The sequence below is a fragment of the Cnephaeus nilssonii genome, assembly GCF_951640355.1.
Source record: "Cnephaeus nilssonii genome assembly, chromosome: 3".
In the NCBI taxonomy this organism is placed as follows: domain Eukaryota; kingdom Metazoa; phylum Chordata; class Mammalia; order Chiroptera; family Vespertilionidae; genus Cnephaeus; species Cnephaeus nilssonii.
Window position 1 is genome coordinate 41,674,780 of NC_137074.1, and position 18,310 is coordinate 41,693,089.

Here is an 18,310-nt window from a genome sequence, read left to right on the forward strand (position 1 = left end):
CAGAATAAGGGAGCATTGTAGCTTGTAACATGGGACGTTGTGATTTAAAGGATCAGAGGAAGTTTTTTGAATTTAACAAGTTACTGATTCGGTCTTTATTTTTTTCTAACTTAGGGTACATTTTTAGTTGGCCAGCCATCACCCCAGACATCTGGAAAACAGCTGACTACTGGGTCAGTGGTCCAAGGTACACTGGGAGTCAGCACATCTTCTGCTCAAGGACAACAAACATTGAAAGTCATCTCTGGACAAAAAACCACTTTGTTTACCCAGGTAAATACACACACACACAAATGCATGGTGATTGTGGCATTTATTTACAAATTTACAACTTATTCTTTCCACAAAGAAATTAAGGTTAGATGAGAAAATGAACAATAATGTAGTATAGAAAAAATAAGAATAAAATCTTGAGATTTGGGAAAACGTAAGTAGAATGAGAAAATAAAGCTAAGTTATTCAGATATACAAATAGTAACGTCCTATATAGTTAGTAAAATTTGCCAAACCAGAACAAGAAGCATTATCAGTCATAAAGTGTACACTATTTGTGAGAGAGAAAAACTAACCACAATATTTCCTAGAAGAAACAGACATTTTCTTGACACCTCATGCTAAAACTTCTCTGGAGGGACTTCATGCAGGAGATGCTGAATGCTGAGAGGTGACTTCACCACACCGTCCACACAGGACGTAAACGCTGCAGGGAGTTTGGTGCACGTTTCTACACGCTTCTTAATATAAGCCAAAAGATCATTCTTTTTAACTTTAGTCATTTTTGTGACAATGAAATGATACTCTGTGTAAGACTCTAATGCAAATTGTGCTGTGGCTGCTGCTCCTGGATTCTTATCATGGCTCCTTCAGTTACAGGCAGTCCTCAGGTTACGTCGGACTCGACGTTCGTCGTTTTGTGGTTACGTCGCCATCTCCCATTTATTTATAAAAAAAAAAAAAGTTATGTCATTTCGATGTATGTACATATGTGCTTTATGTTTTTTATTATTTATTTACCACAAGTAAAGGTCAGGAATTGTTCTTTCTTTTAAATTTTTTTTACTGTTTCACTTCATTACTGCTGTGTATGTGCTCCATGTGAGTGACGTAGGTGCTTATGTAGGTGGGTTCCGACTTACGGTGAAAATCACGTTACATCGCACCATAGGAACGGATCTCCGACGTAACCTGAGGACCTACTATATTAGCTGTGTGACCCTGGTAGTCATTGAGATTATCTCTTCATCTTTTAAGTGGGACTAAAATCTACCCTATAAAGTTTATGAAAAAATTAAACGATATAAGATATGTAAAAGTGCTTTTTGCCATTCCTGGCATATAGTGTGCTCACAGAGACTGAAAAATGGTATGATTTGTAGGATGCATTCATCTGGGGCACAAAGCAATTATTTAGACCAAGGGTCAGCAAATGACACCCAAAGCTTCCTATTTTTATAAATAACATTTTATTGGGACACAGCCACACCCATTTAATGCTATAAAAGTAGAGTTGAGGAATTGCAACAGAGATCGTATGGCCTGACATGCTCACTCATGCCGTTTGCTGAGCCTTGTTTTAAACTATTAAAAGTATTATAAGTTCTTGAATGATTCTCCAGGACTAAATGCTAATCCTGTACTAGCCTAGAGCACCATTAATTTACCCACTTAAATCTGGCCCTCTCAGTTCAATTTTCATGTTTAAAGATTATATTTAAGAGCACTTTGGACTCAATTATTTTAATAACAAATGGCCTGGTGTCTCTGAAGTCACTTCTGCCAAATAGTGGCTTGCAATTGCATTCATTTACTTGTTCTGTATTAGGGGTAAAGAACATTTGTAGGTAAAAGGTCATAAACTTGAGAATTTGCACAAACACTTCCCATAGTTTTGATCAGCAAGAGTTTCTTGGACATGCTCTAATTCTACAGGCATCTGTAAATAAGGAATGAATTGTGCCTATTACCCAGGGCAATATTATTACTTCAACCCATTTTGTTTTTGCAGGCAGCCCCTGGGGGACAGGCCTCTCTAATGAAAATATCTGATGGTACATTGAAGTCTGTGCCAGCCACCTCGCAACTCTCAAAGCCTGGAACCACCATGCTGAGAGTAGCAGGAGGGGTTATCACAACTGCCACTTCGCCAGCTGTGGCCCTGTCAGCAAATGGTCCTGCACAACAGGTGAGAATTAGCATGAGCATTGAAAATCATAATGAAACCTAAAAGTACTAAAAACATAAGATATTCAGCAGGCACACAAGTGGGCTATATTACTCTTTTTAAAAATGAAAATGTAATTTACATGTCCTAAAATTCACCATTTTTAAGTGTACAATTCAGTGGTTTAGATTATGTCCCCAAGGTTGTGCAACCATTGCCATCTAATTCTAGAACATTTTTTTCCCATCCTGAAAAAAACACTCTGTACTCAGTAGCAATCGACAGACATTTGTGTTGTGTCTACCTTTTGACTACAATGCATAATGCTGCCATAAACGTGTTGTACACATTTTTGTATAATATATTTTCATTTCTCTTGGCTGTATACGTAGGAAAGGAATTACTAGATCATCTAGTAACTATGTTTAAGTTTTCGAGGAACTGCCAAACTGTTTTCCAAGCGGCTGCACCATTTTAGATTCCACCAGCAATGTATGAGGATTCCAGTTTTTCCACTTCCTTGCTGACACTTGTTCTTACTCATTTTTTAAAATTATAGCCATTCTAGTGGATGTGAACTCGTAATTCATTGTGGTTTTAATTTGCATCTCCCTATAGCTAATTATATTGAGTATCTTTTCTTGTGGGTTTTTTTTTTTAAGATTTGTGTACCTTTAGAGAAATGTCTATTCAGATCCTTTGCCCATTATTTAATTGCGATATTATCTTTTCATTATTGATTTGGATAAACAATGTGGCAGATCCATAAAATTGAATATGATTCAGCTATAAATAGGAATGAAATATTTTATAAATGTGGTAACCCTGTGATACCGCCTCATTTAAAAAATTTCCTGGCCCATGAAATCTAAAAATGTAGGAACCACCAAATTAGAGAAGCAGTCTTTCTAAATGGCATTGCATTTAATAAGTAGGTAATAACACTAGTAGATAATATTTATTGAGTATGCTGCATGGCAGTCACTGTCCTACGTAAGTTACTGCCTTCTTTTGTATTTCTGTTAAATCTGGCCCTGCGGACGAGCAGTCAGAAGGAACAGCTCCCAGTGCATCATCCACTGTAGGTTCCATAATGAAAACTTCCGGGCAGCAGCAAGTGTGTGTGAGCCCGGCCACCATGGGAACCTGCAAGGCTGCTGCCCCCTCTGTCATCAGTGCCACCTCCCTGGTGTCCACACCCAACCCCATCTCCGGGAAGGCTACAGTGTCAGGTCAGTTGTATCAGAATGATATTATTCCTCCCTCCCTTCTTTGGCTATAATATTTTTAGAAGGTCTTAAATAATATTTTTATAATTTAATCCTCTCCCAAGGATATTTTTTCATTGATTTTGGTGAGTGGTGGGGAGAGAGAGAGAGAAACATGGATTGGTTGCCTCCTGAACAACCTCAGCCGAGGACAAATGTGCCCTCACTGGGAATCAAACTGGCAACCTTTCAGTGCACTGGACAACACTCAACCAACTGAGCCACACTGACTTTTTTTTTTTTTTTTTTTTTTTGGTATTTATTTACTAGAGGCCTGATGCACGAAATTCGTGCAAGAGTAGGCCTTCCTTCCCCTGGCTGCCAGCATCCGGGACCCTGGCTTCCCTCACAGCCTCGGCTTCGTCCAGAAGGTCATCCGGGAGGATGTCCGGTCTAATTAGCATATTATACTTTTATTATTATAGATTTGTTTGTTTGTTTTTGTTAATCTTCACCCAAGGATATCCCCCCCCCCTTTTTTTTTAAAGGGAGAGGGAAGGGAGAGGGAAAGACAGAGAAACATCGATGTGAGAGAAACACATCGATTGGTTGCCTCCTGCACAAGCCATGACCAGGGCCTGGGCCAGAGAGGGGCCTGCAACCAATGTACATGCCTTGACCAGAATTGAACCTGGGACCCTTTGGTCCGCAGGCCAACACTCTATCCACTGAGCCAAACCAGCTAGGGCCACACTGATTTTTAAATAAATAATTTAATGATTTTTAAATGCCATAATAAAATCTTAGCTATCTGGAGCTTTATTGGGTATTTTAGCTGCTTTCATAGTGTAATTTTGTAGAAAGCTGACAAAGTACCCATTTCTTTTTTTAAAATCAGTTTTAAATGGAACTCATAAAATATCATACATCTCTTTGCTTTTGCAAACAAAACATATAAAATATAAATTAGCCTTGCTGACTCTTTAACATTAGTTATTGTATTGGGTAGTATTAGGGTGCCGTGCTTGAGGTCTGACAAGATGAATGATGTGTTTTTGACCTGAAGGGCACCAGAAAAGTGTGCCTTTTACTCTGTTGGGTAACATACATCCAGGAGCCTTAATTCAAATAACTTGCATATGCCCAGGTTGTGGGGGTGTGTAGGAGGGGGTTAATGGATGTTTCTCTTTCATCGATGTTTCTGTATCTCTATCCCTTTCCCTTCTTCTCTCTTTAAAATCAATTTTTTAAAAAAATTTGCTTCAGCCCTGACCGGTTTGGCTCAGTGGATAGAGTGTCCACCGGTGGACTGAAGGGTCCCAAGTTCGATTCCAGTCAAAGGCATGTACCTTGGTTGCGGGCACATTCCCAGTGGGGGGTGTGCAGGAGGCAGCTGATCAATGTTTCTAACTCTCTATCCCTGTCCCTTCCTCTCTGTAAAAAAGCAATAAAATATATTTTTTTAAAAACAAAAAACTTGCTTCAGTTTCCTGATAATAATACCTGCCTCATAAAGTTGAGAGGATTGAATGAGTTAATATATTAATGCATGTCTGGCATGTAGTAGTTAGTCCTATATAATAAAAGGGTAATATGCAAATAGACCGGTCGCTGTGACGTGCACTGACCACCAGGGGGCAGACATTCAATGCAGGAGCTGCCTCCTGGTGGTGAGTGTACTCCCACAGGGGGAGTGCTGCTCAGCCACAAGCTGGGCTGATGGCTGGTAAGCACAGCGACCGGCCTCCGTGGCAGCGCTAAGGATGTCCAACTGACGGCTTACTTCCATCAGTCAGACATCCCCCGAGGGCTCCCGGACTGCGAAAAGGTGCAGGCCGGGCTGAGGGACCCTCCACCCTCCGAGTGCACAAATGTTGTGCACCGGGCCTCTAGTATATAAATAATTGCTGATATTATAATTTTCAGTGTCAGCATTGTTGTTAATCTACATTTCCTTATCCATAATTGTAAAATCTAAAAAGCTGTGAAAACCAAAGGTTTGTTTTTTACTTTCAGAACTAATTTTAGGGTGAAATCTAATCTCCATTGATAGGCAATTTTACTACTTAATATGGACATTTATATTTTGCTGAAGAAATATTAATGTATTTTATTATATCGCACTGTCCTTGATGCCAGGGGCTGATGTAATTTGCAGCATTGTGTCTCAGATTTGAGAAGTTTTGTTTTTCTACAATACAATCCAGATACTTTTCTAAAATACTATAAAAATGTTACAGCAATGTCAAACTGTTACAAAAGTTTCTGAACACTCTTAATTTCCATAGTAATATAACAGATTAATGTCTTATTGTAGATTGATAACAGTGTACCACTTGGCACTGATAAACAGAAAAGGCTGAGTATCACTTAAACGTGCATAAACGCACACACACACACCTTAATCCCTTTGGATAAGAGTGAGGATATTGTTGTTCTTATTAAAATTATTGTCATCACTACATTCCGTACATGACTCTAAACCAGGTCCCTATGTCTTGTTTGCTTTAGGGTAGAGGAGACCAGAAGATGAAGGCTAGTCTGTTTTTCCAAGACTTCCACCTCCCAGTTGAAATTGATCAAGTTCTATCTAGTGTAAGGAGTGCTCTGCTTTACTGACTGACTGTTGGAGGCAGATGTCAGGACCAGAGTAGATACTCTAAGAAATGAGTGCCCTCCCCTTTTCTGATTAAGTTTTTAGCATGCAGTAAATGAAGTCTCCCTGCTTTTAAGTTATAGTTTCATAAGAAGAAACTTTCTGAATAATATTTTCATAACAGAATCCAAGTATTTCCTACTGACCAGTAACTTTTTAATTACATTGTGTGTGCGTCCTAAACTGGTTTGAACAGGTCAGTCACCACTGGGACTGGAGCAGAGTGGACGAGGGAAAGGGCACTAGAGATGAAGTCAGGGTGATGGGGCCAAATCACTAGGGCCTCTGTAGGTCATTCTAAGAACTTTGACTTTTACTCCAAGGGAAGCCACTGGCAGGTTTTAAGCTAAAGGGTAACATGATCTGCCTTATCTTTTAACAGGACACTAGCTGCAGCCTTTAGACTAAATTATGGGGCCCAAATTGGAAGCAGGGAACGGACCAAGAAGTAGGCACTAAAAAGGAAAAGTCAGTGATGTACCAGGGAGCACCGGCAACATTAGACTAAAAGGAGTTCCAGAAAGAAAACAGAAAATAGTGGGAAGGAAATGATCCGAAAAATGAAACAAGTTAGCCCAGAATTGAAGGGCACGAACTTCCAGGTTCAAAAGTCACAGTGGCCAGCACAATGAATGAAAGATGGCTCACATCGAGGCACAATTTGTTCATGAAATCACAACACCAGGGACAAAGAGAAGATCTTAAGAGCTGTCAGACAAAGAAAAGTTCAGAAATTACATATCATTGGCTTTTCAGTAGCAATGCCGGAAGCTAGAATACAGCTTTTCAAAATTCTAGGGTGAAATTACTTACAGTTTAGAATTCTGTAGTCAGCCAAAACAATACTGAGTGTGAGGGTTGCCAGTGTATTTCCTATGCACCCTGTCTCAAGACATTGCTGAAATACAAGTTTTATCAGAATGAGGAGTTCTAGACCAAGATAGAAGAAGAAAACAGAGTCCAGCATGGAAGGCACAGGGGACTCCAGAGTAAGGGTGGAGGCTGTCCCAGGATGAGAGCTTTGCCGCAGGCCTAGAAAGCAACATCCAGATTGGAGCAGATCAGCGAGCTCCAGGAAGGACATCTCTTACCAAACGGGACTGTAAATGGTTTAGGAGGTTTGACTACGTGGAGAACTGTACTAAAGGGTGGTTTACAGCAATCTTGAAGAAGTGAAGACTTAGATGTTAAAAGAGAATTAAACAAATGAGAAGAAGGAAATGATTAAGCCCAGAAAATAAAATGGAATCATAGTATCGTGGTATTCTTTGCATCGATAGAGAACAATATTTGAGTATTAAGAAAGAAAGGCTATGAGTACCTGAATGTGCTTAAGTCTTAATAGTCAGTATGTAACATTAAAATGTTACATCAAAATGAATCAAGGCCTATAATATACACATTCTTTTAAAAAATACTGAAATAAATATTAAAAGAAACGACCAAAAGGGTTAAAAGTGGGTGCTACTGCCCTGGTTGGTTTGGCTCGGTGGATAGAGCATCGGCCTGTGGACTGAAGGGTCCTGGGTTTGATTCCAGTCAAAGACACATGCCCAGGTTGCGGGCCTGATCCCCAGGGGCGGACGTGCAGCAGGCGGCCGATCAATGATTCTCTCTTATCTTTGATGTTTCTATCTCTCCCTCTTCCTTCCTCTCTGAAATCAATAAAAAAATACATTTTTTTAAAAAGTGGATGCTATTGGGGAACTAGACAACGCTAGGGAGGTGGAGCAAAGGATGACTATTTTCAGTTATAAGCCTGTTAGCACTTTTTATTTTCAACTAATAAGCATGTAATATTTTAATAAAAAAGAATTTAAAAAACATGAAAATAGCCTGGCTGATGTTGCTCAGTGGTTGAGTGTCAACACATGAACCAGGAGGTCATGGTTCGATTCCTGGTCAGAGCACATGCCTGGGTTGTAGATCGATCCCTACCTCTCTCTGAAATAAAAATGTATTTTTTTATAAAATGAAAATATCAGGTCATTGTTTTACTCTCTGGTGGCATGTCTCAAGAAGTTCTTGTAAAGACTGGTTTAACATTCATCTATTGCAAAAAAAAAAAGATTTTCTTTTTTATTTAAGGCTTTCTTCTAGGAAGTACTTAACATATTCCTTTCCTTAAAGCAACTGCTTTCCACTCGAGAAAGTATCTTTAGCCGCTGATGCTGTTTTAAGTAATGACATTATAACAGGTGTTTGTGTTGTATCTGTTGTGCTTTCTCACAGTAACACCCTTTGTCACCTTACTGGCCTCTGAATGCCTAGCACAGTTCTGTAATGGAAATAGGAATGTAGAAATGACCTTTAAAGGAAAGTGGGAGAGGATGACCCTTTCTAAAATGCCAAGTTGAGAATCTCTGGTGTTTGACAAATAGAGGCTGCACAGAGAGGAGATTGTAGGGGACAGCAAGTAGACAGAGTGAAGTATTAACACACAGGGATGGTATGAGGGGATGCAGGTCAGTTGGGACCAGATGAAAATGGACTCTGAATGCTTTGAAACTAATTTTGGAAACATTCTCTAGGCAGTCAGGAGTCAGAGAAGATTTTTAATGGCAGAAAAATGGCAGTTATCTAAACAAAACGTAAACTTTATATCCAGATTTGTACGTATTACAGCTATATACAAAATAAATAAATTGTCATAGAAAACAAACATGGAAAAGAACTCTCAAAATATTCAATACTGGTTGTCTCTGTCCTAGAACTTTAGGTGACTTTTTCTCTTTTCTATTAGTTCTGCTTTTCCAAAAATTTCTGTATTTGTGATTGCGAGGTAAAAATAAGTCATTATCATCACACCATTGTTTCATTGTGAAATCTGCCACATCCATGGCCTCATGCTTCCAGCTCTTTGTTTATTGAAAGGGTGAGTGTCCTAAGAACTTCCTCTTGTGAGAAAATATAAATGCTAACGAGGGCAGGAACTTCAAGGAAGCATCTGATCTTCAGCTTGGCCCTATCTTCCAACTTATTTTAGGATTGTTAAAGATTCACTCCAGTCAATCCAATCCCCAGCAGGCGGTCCTGACAATCCCCAGCCAGCTCAAACCGCTCAGTGTAAATGCATCTGGAGGTGTGCAGACCATACTGATGCCTGTGAATAAAGGTAAGTCCTTCAGCAGGGGCTGTCCTACTGTGGTTGTCTCCAGGTCTGTCGTGGGGGAAGTCCATATTCTTTCCGTTGGTGACTGCTCCCCCTCGCACAGCCTGCCTTTGGCTGTCGCATGCCCCCTGGCACCTTGAGCTCTAGAGCAGCGGTTGCCAACCTTTCGGACCTCGCGGACCACCGGTTGGCGACCGCCACTCTAGAGACCAACCCTAGGACTGACAGAAAAACCCAGATGGCCCATGGCTTCTAATAGCTGCCCATTTCTGAAGTTGAATAGAGGGGGAACACTGTAAGCATTTATGAGACTTCATAAATGGATTTTTATTTTCTTAATTTAATGACAGGCCCCCATTTCCACAGTTGATGGCTATGATTCAGTTACCCTAGTACTAATGGTAAACAGCCCACCTTGTCAAAATCACTATTAAAAAGGACCTTCATTTCTGTTGTACTCTGATTGTTTTGTGCTATTAGTCTAAATTGGGCTGTCGTCTGTTAGGTCATCCTCATTACAATAACTCCTATATTTCTTATATCCTCCCCTGCCCTTTCTTGCCTTTAGTGGTTCAGTCGTTTTCTGCCAACAAATCACCTACCATTCTGCCGGTGGCTGCCCCCACTCCAGTTGTCCCCAGCTCTGTTCCAGCAACTGTTACGAAAGGTATGTCGTTTCTCACAGTATATCTGCCCTCAGGTTTTATGCAAGACATTAATGAGTCCCTTGGGTCTACAACCCAAATATTTTTCAGCATCTGTGGATCAGCCACCTCAAAAATGCTTACTGTTTACATATAGACTTGACATTGAGGGAAGCATAGAGATGCAGCATCATTTCTGCCCTTCAAGAAGGTGTAATCATGTTGAAGAGGGTTGATTGAGATAGATAGTAAGTAATGAGTGATAGATGCAGCCTAAGTGGATTCTGGAATATTTCAATCTAGGATGTCTGATCAGGATTGGTGGGTGTGGAGGGGGATAGGACTTTGTATGGACATGGATTGTCACCTGGATTTTAAAAGAGTGAAGCCTTTGTAGCTGTGGAGAGGTCAGGGCATGCCGGGTTAAGGGGACAGTAGAGACAGACCCACGAGACCCAAGCTAACAGTTCTCCCCTTGTCTGCTGACTGTGAGGACAGGCGCCATCTCAGGCCCCCAGCTGTGTCCCTACCACAGCTGCTGCGGCACTTCCCGCACTGGTTTCCACGGAAGGGCTTCTGTTTCTGCCTGCACGTGTCCTCCCATCATCGCTCCCTAACAGCTCTCTCTTTGTTGCTCTTCCCTTGTAGTGAAGACTGAACCAGAAACTCCCGGACCAAGCTGCCTCCCTCAGGAGGACCAGACAGCAGTGAAAACAGAAGAGAGCTCTGAGCTGGGGAACTATGCTATTAAGTAATTATTTCCGTCCTCTCTAAGGGAGTTGTGCTTTGAATGTTTTTCTGAAACTTAAAAAACCATGCCTGGGACAGTTGAGTATGTGTGGAGTTGTGGGTGTGTATTGTGAAGCCCCTTGCTGGGTGGAGACCTGTCCGGGTGGTGATCAAGCATTGATGCTCAGCTCCCGAGTCTCCATTTTACACATTGATGGGCCTGAGGCATCACCTACCTTACCTGTTGTCTCCGGAGCCTCAGGTGGAATTACAGACCTCCCTCCAGCGAGCTTGCCAGCATGTGTATACTTTGCACATGATGTAATTACTCAGGTGTGTACACATTTTTTTGTCCAAGTACCCACGTACCTGCCTAAACAGCTGCCTTTTCATGGGCCATACGCACTCATTGCTTCTTCTAAAAACACGTCATGCCCTGGCCGGTGTTGTTCAGTGGTCGGAGCATCAGCCCATGCACCAAAGAGTCGATTCTGTGTCAAGGGCACATTCCTGGGTTTGGCAGGTTTGGTCCCTGGCCCTGGTCAGGGCATGGCGGGGAGAGGCGAGGCGATGTTTCTCTTCTCCCCACGCACCCCCCCCCCCAAAAAAAAAAAAACTCTGAAAATCAATGAAAAACATATCCTCAGGTGAGGATTAACAACAACAAAAAAAACTTCACATGATTTTCCAATTTCCAAATCGGTACCCACCTCTGACCACATATTTTGATGTATCTCAGGCTGCTGGGGACAGTAGAAAATTAGTCATTTTCACATGATAGTAGACAGCTTGTGAACTGGAATAATGCTAAGACAGGCATTTTTATTACAGGATTTTCTGTTCTAGTGGCAGTCACCATACAAAAAGGTTATGTGGCTATTTACAAATATAAGTAAAATAATGTCTACTATTTACACAATTTGCCATTCCTGGGGTCTCTTCTGTTTATTTAGTCTGTTTTCTTTTTAAGCATAGAATGATCTTTTATAAAGAAGGGTGTCTATGGAAGGAAAGACTGCCCGTATAATTAGTTTAGTTTTCCTCAGAAAGGGGGAATAGGTATATAAATTTATGTGTATATATGGCTAGAAACTGTTATATGCATTTACAACCTCAATTTTCTTTTATCCTTCTCAGGATAGACCATTTAGAGACTATCCAGCAACTCTTAACGGCAGTAGTAAAGAAGATCCCATTAATCACTGCAAAAAGTAAGACACTTTTTAAAAGCTGTGAACTACTTGGGATATTGAGTCAACATAATCACTTGTACAGTAATTAATACTGCGGTGGTTATTTTAGAGGTTTAGCTACAGCTATAGCTCATTTACAGGGTTTTAGAATTCGTAGTATCTTGATCAACTAGTTAGTGTTTTACTGTCTTTAGTATTTGACCTGCAAGAGGAATTTTTCACATTTTTTGTATATAAATCATTAATCTGTTATGTATATCATTAAAGCTGCATTCGTTTTTAATATTTATTTATAAGGAAATAAATTAACATTTGCCTACAGTGTGCCACACTCTGCAGGCTCATTGCATTTACTGTCTTATTTAATCAGTCTCTTGTGGGATGTCATCTCTGTTTACAGATGAGAAAATCGAGGATAGTAAAATTAAGAAACCGCACAAGGTCACTAGCTGTGGGTGGTGAGGTAGGCTGCAACCCCAGTTCTGTTTGACTCCAAGGCCACTCATCCTCCCTCCTCCACTCACTGTTGCTCACTGCGAAATGCATGATTGTCACGACCTCCAGCAGCGAGGGCTGCCCTGTCGCTGCCATTGTTTGCCAGACTGAATCGCTGGCTTCTCAGCACAGGTGTTCTGACAGAGTAACAGCCTCACTGAGGGGCAGGCTGCCTGTGATACTTGGGCAAGATCACCCTGAACAGTTAGAGGGAAGGGATGGAGCACATGATCATATTATATTCATGCAAATATGAGAATGGTAGGCCAACTACAGACCACCCTGCTCATTTTATTCTAACTGTAATAACAAAGAGAGTATCTTTTTTTCCTTGGTTGAAGTTCAAAGGGTCATTTTGAGGTAGTTCAAAGTATACTTTCAATAACATGTTCCTAACCCAGCAGGAAAAAATCACTCAAAAAAACTTAAAAAAAAAAATTTAGGTACAAATACCTCAGAATATTAGAGCTGGAAGGCAGTTCAGAACCATCTTTCCCAGCAGTCTCGTCCTCCAGATGAGAAAACTGGAGCCCAGAGAGGTGACCGTCAGGTCCCCCAGCCACGAAGCTAAGGGCACGGCCAGAGCCACGTCTCGGGTCGTCTGGCTCCTGGAGGAGTTTTATTTCCACTTATTTTAATAGCTTCAGCCAGTGGATTACCTCTCTCTACCAAAGAAGCTGGCTGCCCACCGAAGGGTGTTGTTTTGAGTGCACACGAATGAGATGCCTTCTCTCCTAAGGAGAAGCATCTGAACTTGCCCGGTAAGGAACGTACTTCCATGAGGAAGTCTAAAGAAACTTTGAGACATGCTTCCAACAAATAAGACTTGAATTAAATCGTGGTTTTATTCAGAGTTTGCTGGATCTGTGCCTTCTAGGTGAGGATGCCAGCTGTTTTTCTGCGAAGTCTGTGCAGCAGTATTATGGCTGGAACATCGGAAAGAGGCGAGCCGCCGAGGTAATCCTTGTCTACCGCGTGCATTCTGGCCGCGTCCATAAGCCTTGTCATATGGACCAGTGATAAAACGTGAAGCATATTTTGTTAATATTTGATGATAGAATCTTTTCCTCAGTTACATATCTTGTTCTTCAAGACTTGTAGCTAGCCTTTGAAAGGTCCAATTTCTTTTTCTTTTCTTTTTTTCTTTTTTGCATTGGTAAACATTTTTACAAAATTCTTTAATGAATTTCAGTATATTAAAATTCAGTCAAGTGTTTATTACTCCAGTGCGGCAGCTACTATGCCAGACGGGGGTTATGAGGAAAGAGGGTGTGCAAAGGCATGCTTGGGAGCTATGAGAAGGTCATTGCAAAGGGTTTGGGGGAGGTTGGAGGAGAGGAAGTGGTAGATATTAGGTTGAGAACAGGTGACTTGTAGGCCAAACTTAAACTTAGGAGAGCCATTTTATATTATAAGCATTAGGTAAAAGTTCTTTCCCCTTTTTTTAAAATTGAGGATTAACACAATCAGATTGTTTACTTTAGAAAAAAATGATTCTAACAAGTTAGCAGGGTGATTTTACAATTGGGTGATTTGTTTGAATACTAAGTTGAAGAATTTGGTTATGATTTTAAAAAAAAATTTTTTTTAAGTGGCAAAGAGCAATGACAATGCGAAAGGTCTTACAAGAAATACTGGAGAAGAACCCAAGATTTCACCACCTGACGCCCCTGAAAACCAAGCACATTGCTCACTGGTGTCGCTGCCACGGCTATACCCCACCTGACCCCGAGAGCCTGAGGAGCGACGGGGACTCCATTGAGGACGTGCTGACCCAGATCGACAGCGAGCCAGGCAAGCCTTCAGGGGAGCAGCCTGAGGCCTGTTCCCATGGCACACGCTCATCTCTTCCAACCCCTGCAGTTGCCTAGGACTCCACAAGTTACTGTGGAGAACAGGAGCCTTTGCTCACTTCTGACCCCGTGACCCCGCCCTCCCCTAACACAGCCCCTAGAGAACTGTTTATGCCCAGGTGCCGTGTTCTGTCCCGGGTCATACAATAGGCACGCACTGTGTGTTCAGGAGTGTCCTCCTCAGCACCATTTCTTCTTGGAAGACTGTGCTAATCCACCTCCTTCCCTCCAGGCAGAAGTGACTTCTTCCTTTGTGACCTTATAACCCTCCCGGATGGGTCCAGTCTCCTTGAATCTGGGGACACTGCCTTATCTGTCACTTCATCTGCAGACATGGCTAGGAGTGTACCACCCAGCGTTGGAGGGGAGGCACAGACGTAAACAACTAACAGTGTTGCAGATAAAATGAATTGTTTTATGATAAAATATAAGCAGCTGTGTTGTTGTAGGGGTGAGGGGTCAGGGCCTAAAAGATATATTGGGAGAATATTTTGAGTCTCACCTTAAAGAGTAAGAAAGGTTGCTTCTGACTGATGTGGCTCAGCGGTTGAGTGTCAACCTATGAACCAGGAGGTCACAGTTCATTCCCGGTCAGGGCACATGCCTGATCCCCAGTGGAGGGCATGCAGGAGGCAGCCAATCAATGATTCTCTCTCATCATTGATGTTTCTATCTCTCCCTCTCTAAAATCAATTTAAAAATATATATTTTTAAAAAAGAATAGGAAGAGTTGTTTTCTCCCCCAAACCCCATTTCTGTAGAAAAACAGAAGTTCTGCCTCCTCGTCTGAGGGAACCTGGAGCACAGGGAGGGTGGGTGGGGTCCTTTAAGACTTAGTGCAAGTCTCTTTTCCTCCACGCAGCTTTCCCAAGACCCCAATGCAGGACGGCCTCTCCCTGCTCTGATCTCTAGCAGCACTTAATACAGAGCCTGGAGAGTTTGTCATATTTATGTAGCTAAGCTCTCGAGGGCAGAGACCATGTTGGTTACTTCTGTGCTTCACTGGTAGTAAATAAGGCATGATGCTCCACATATAATGGGGTTCCCATTAATGTGACTGATTAATTGTGGGTGCCCAGTCTATAAAGCAGAAGCAGCCAGGAGCAGGGTGCTCCACCTCATCCCGTGGCTGGTCTGACCTCGCTCATCCATAGGGTGAAAGGGATGCACTGGAAGATGCCTAGCGCCTCCGCTGGCTTGAAGTTCTAATGCTCTTGTTACATCTTGTATAAATGAGCTCAAGAGAGACTGGCTGTGAGGTGTACCTGAAACGATAGCAGCACTTCTCTCTGAGCAGTGAGAACATGGGTGATGGTCATTTTCTTCACTGTACATGTCTAAATTTTCCACCTTTAAAAACATGAAAAAAATTAGTCATTAATATTTGCGGGGTGAGGAGATGGTCTAGTTTTGGTGGCATGAGGCAGAATTATGTGCTGGCCGTGTCATCTCAGGGTGCCTGTTCTGCTTGTCGACCTCATGAGTTACTAGTTCTGCTAATCACAGAGCCATCGAGTTTTAGGGCCAGGCGCTCAGTTCCCTTACTCTTCTCGGTCTCAGGCCGTTGGTCTTTCGTCACCACAGCTGTTCTAAGACTGATCCCCTCTCCTTTAGAGTGCCCGTCGTCGTTCTCCTCTGCCGACAGCCTGTGCCGGAAGCTGGAGGACCTCCAGCAGTTTCAGAAGAGAGAGCCGGAGAACGAGGAGGAGGTGGACGTCCTCAACCTCTCAGAGCCATTGCAGATAAACATCAAAAAAGAGCAAGAGGAGAAGCAGGAAGAAGTGAAATTCTACCTGCCACCAACACCGGGGGCAGAGTTCATTGGCGACATCACACAGAAGGTAGGGGCTGCGGCTTGTGGTGCCTCGAGATCACAAACCAGGTGCTCAGTGCTCGGACATTCACCTGATAAACCCGGGCTCTGTTCCCTTGGGCAAGAAGTTAATCACCCGTGAGAAGGGTGCTTGTTGAGTGTGGAATTAAAGCAAAGGCAGTAGATTTTGTTATTTTTCATCTCCTTTTTGCTCATTTGCCTCAGTAGCAACACCTTTCCCTCATGAGGGAGGCATGTCATAATATTTCCAAGTCAAACTTTAGAGCGTGAGCTTCCCCTCGCATTCCCATAGCCCCCGGGGCTCTGCCTGCCGTGCACATGCACCTGATGGCACAGGAGAGCAGTCGTCCCCTTTGAGGAAACTCGGCAGCTGTCCAGCATCTGCACCTACAGTTACTCAGGACCCACAGTGAAAAGCAGTGTGTTGTCACTTGCAGGAGGAAATGAAAAACGCAGCCAGGCACTGTTTCCAAGTACTAGTATCTCTGCATCACCCTTTGCAGACAGCGCCTTAGGCTGAGTCCAGACTTTCCAATGTTTTGATCCCACTGTCGGGATTCATGGCATATCCTGATCACGGTCTCCCATGAAGGGGATGTGGGGGTGGATGTGGGATTATAATAGCATTTTTAACCATCACTTAGAATCATGAGAAATGGGGTATCTTATTCCAACTGGACATCTCCTTGGGTGCCAGAGAAATGTGCTTTGTTTAAAGCGGCTGTTCTCTGTGCAAACAGGAGCTAATGCTTCCGTTGGCTCTTCCAGATTGGGATCACCCTGCAGCCCGTGGCGCTGCACAGGAACGTGTATGCGTCGGTGGTGGAGGACATGATTTTAAAGGTGGGTGCCTGCTGGCAGCAGAGGGCCCGGCAGGCGGGCAGGCTGGATGGGTGGCAGGCTGTTGAGGGTAAGGGACAAGGACAAACAGAACCGAGATGACGAGGTTTTCTTCTGTGTTTTGTTGTTGTTAATCCTCACCCGAGGGTATTTTTCCATTGGTTTTTAGGGAGTGGAAGGGATGGGGAGAGACAGAAAGAGAAACATTGATGTGAGACACATCGATTGGTTGCCTCCCATATGTGCCCTGGCCTGGGGCTGGGGATCGAGCCTGCAACTGAGGTACGAGGTACATGCCCGTGACTGGAATCAAACCTGGGACCCTTCAATCTATAGGCCAACACTCTACCCACTGAGCCAGACCGGCTAGGGCCACAAGTTTTAAGATTTCTCACCGTATTCAGGCTTAAAGTTTTCTCTTTTTTTGTCTTCGGACTTTTAAGTGAAGTTAAGTATGGTTCTTCTAAGTGTAAACGCATCTGCAATAAGAGTTCCTTTCCTGACGTCACTGATGTTTTTAGTGTTATTCCAAGTGCTTTTTCAGCCGTTGGAGGTGAGAGTCGGTGCTCTCTCTGCTTCAGGAGGTGACCAAGGCAGAGCCTTGGGTGTCCTGCACAGGTCACACAGCGGAGAAGTGGCCACCACTCTCCCAGCCCCACCCGGGCTCAGCTGGTCCTTCCCTGCTGTGTCCTTCCCGCAGCAGAGGATGCCAAGTAACCCGCCCCTTGTTTCCTTTAAAAGCAACTTCTGATGAATGAAAGTCACCCCATTCCATTTCTGAGTCGTGGCGTCTATCATTGTGGCCTACTTACTGTGTGTGGCCTGTTATTCCCACCTTTAATTTTTCCTTGAGGACTCTTGACCCTTAGGTACAGTTTCCCAGGCGTAGGGTACGGGCTGGGGTCGGATCTAGCCCTTCCTGCCTGCGAGCAGGTGGCCGTTGCGAGAGTAACAGCGTGTTCTGTTGCAGGCTACAGAGCAGCTGGTGAGCGACATCCTGAGGCAGGCCTTGGCGGTCGGATACCAGGCAGCATCCCACAACAGGTACGTTCTCTGCAGTCGGTGGTGTCAGGCCTGCAGATCCTTCCTGACAGTTCAGTTGCTCGTTAAGATGTTTTATACTTAAGTCAGTCCAGGAAGAGATGGAGGTGTCCGTGCCTGGAACATTCTCAGAGGCAGGCAGACTCCAGGTTCTAGTTGGTTATTTTGAGAAAACCTGTTGGTGGTGGAAGCTCAGCTTTGCCGAGTCTGCACCTGCCCAGTCACTGCTCCGTGCATACCGTTCAGTAGGGCTCTGCTATGCTCCAGGGTCGGACAGTTACCAGCTCTTTGCAATTAAAGATAACAGTGTCCATTATATGTCAGACTGGGGCCTGGCATCCATATATTACCTGATTTTTATTTTTTATTTTTTTTTCATTGCAAAACCCATAGTCCCCTTTTGGAAATTGGGAAACCTGGCTTTGTAAGGTGATCTTCCCTGGCTTTTCCAACACGTCCCTGATAACCTAGAGGCAGACCCAGAGCTCTCTGGCTGCGAAGCCCACTCGCAGGCTCACCACGAGCTTGCTGCCGCTCTAATTAT

General features: G+C 43.1%; 1 protein-coding gene across 4 annotated transcripts in view; it reads left to right on the forward strand.

Annotated features, from left to right (window-relative positions):
* Positions 1–18,310, forward strand: part of YEATS2 (YEATS domain containing 2) — an 89,958-nt gene that overhangs the window by 69,205 nt on the left and 2,443 nt on the right. For all 4 annotated transcript variants that reach the window (XM_079766715.1, XM_079766718.1, XM_079766716.1 and 1 more), the window contains 12 exons: positions 115–273; positions 2,006–2,182; positions 3,210–3,393; positions 9,012–9,140; positions 9,706–9,804; positions 10,430–10,532; positions 11,648–11,721; positions 13,076–13,155; positions 13,791–13,992; positions 15,666–15,892; positions 16,654–16,728; positions 17,696–17,769. In XM_079766715.1, coding sequence (XP_079622841.1) covers positions 115–273; positions 2,006–2,182; positions 3,210–3,393; positions 9,012–9,140; positions 9,706–9,804; positions 10,430–10,532; positions 11,648–11,721; positions 13,076–13,155; positions 13,791–13,992; positions 15,666–15,892; positions 16,654–16,728; positions 17,696–17,769 — 1,583 coding nt within the window. The remainder of the gene's footprint in view (positions 1–114; positions 274–2,005; positions 2,183–3,209; positions 3,394–9,011; positions 9,141–9,705; positions 9,805–10,429; positions 10,533–11,647; positions 11,722–13,075; positions 13,156–13,790; positions 13,993–15,665; positions 15,893–16,653; positions 16,729–17,695; positions 17,770–18,310) is intronic.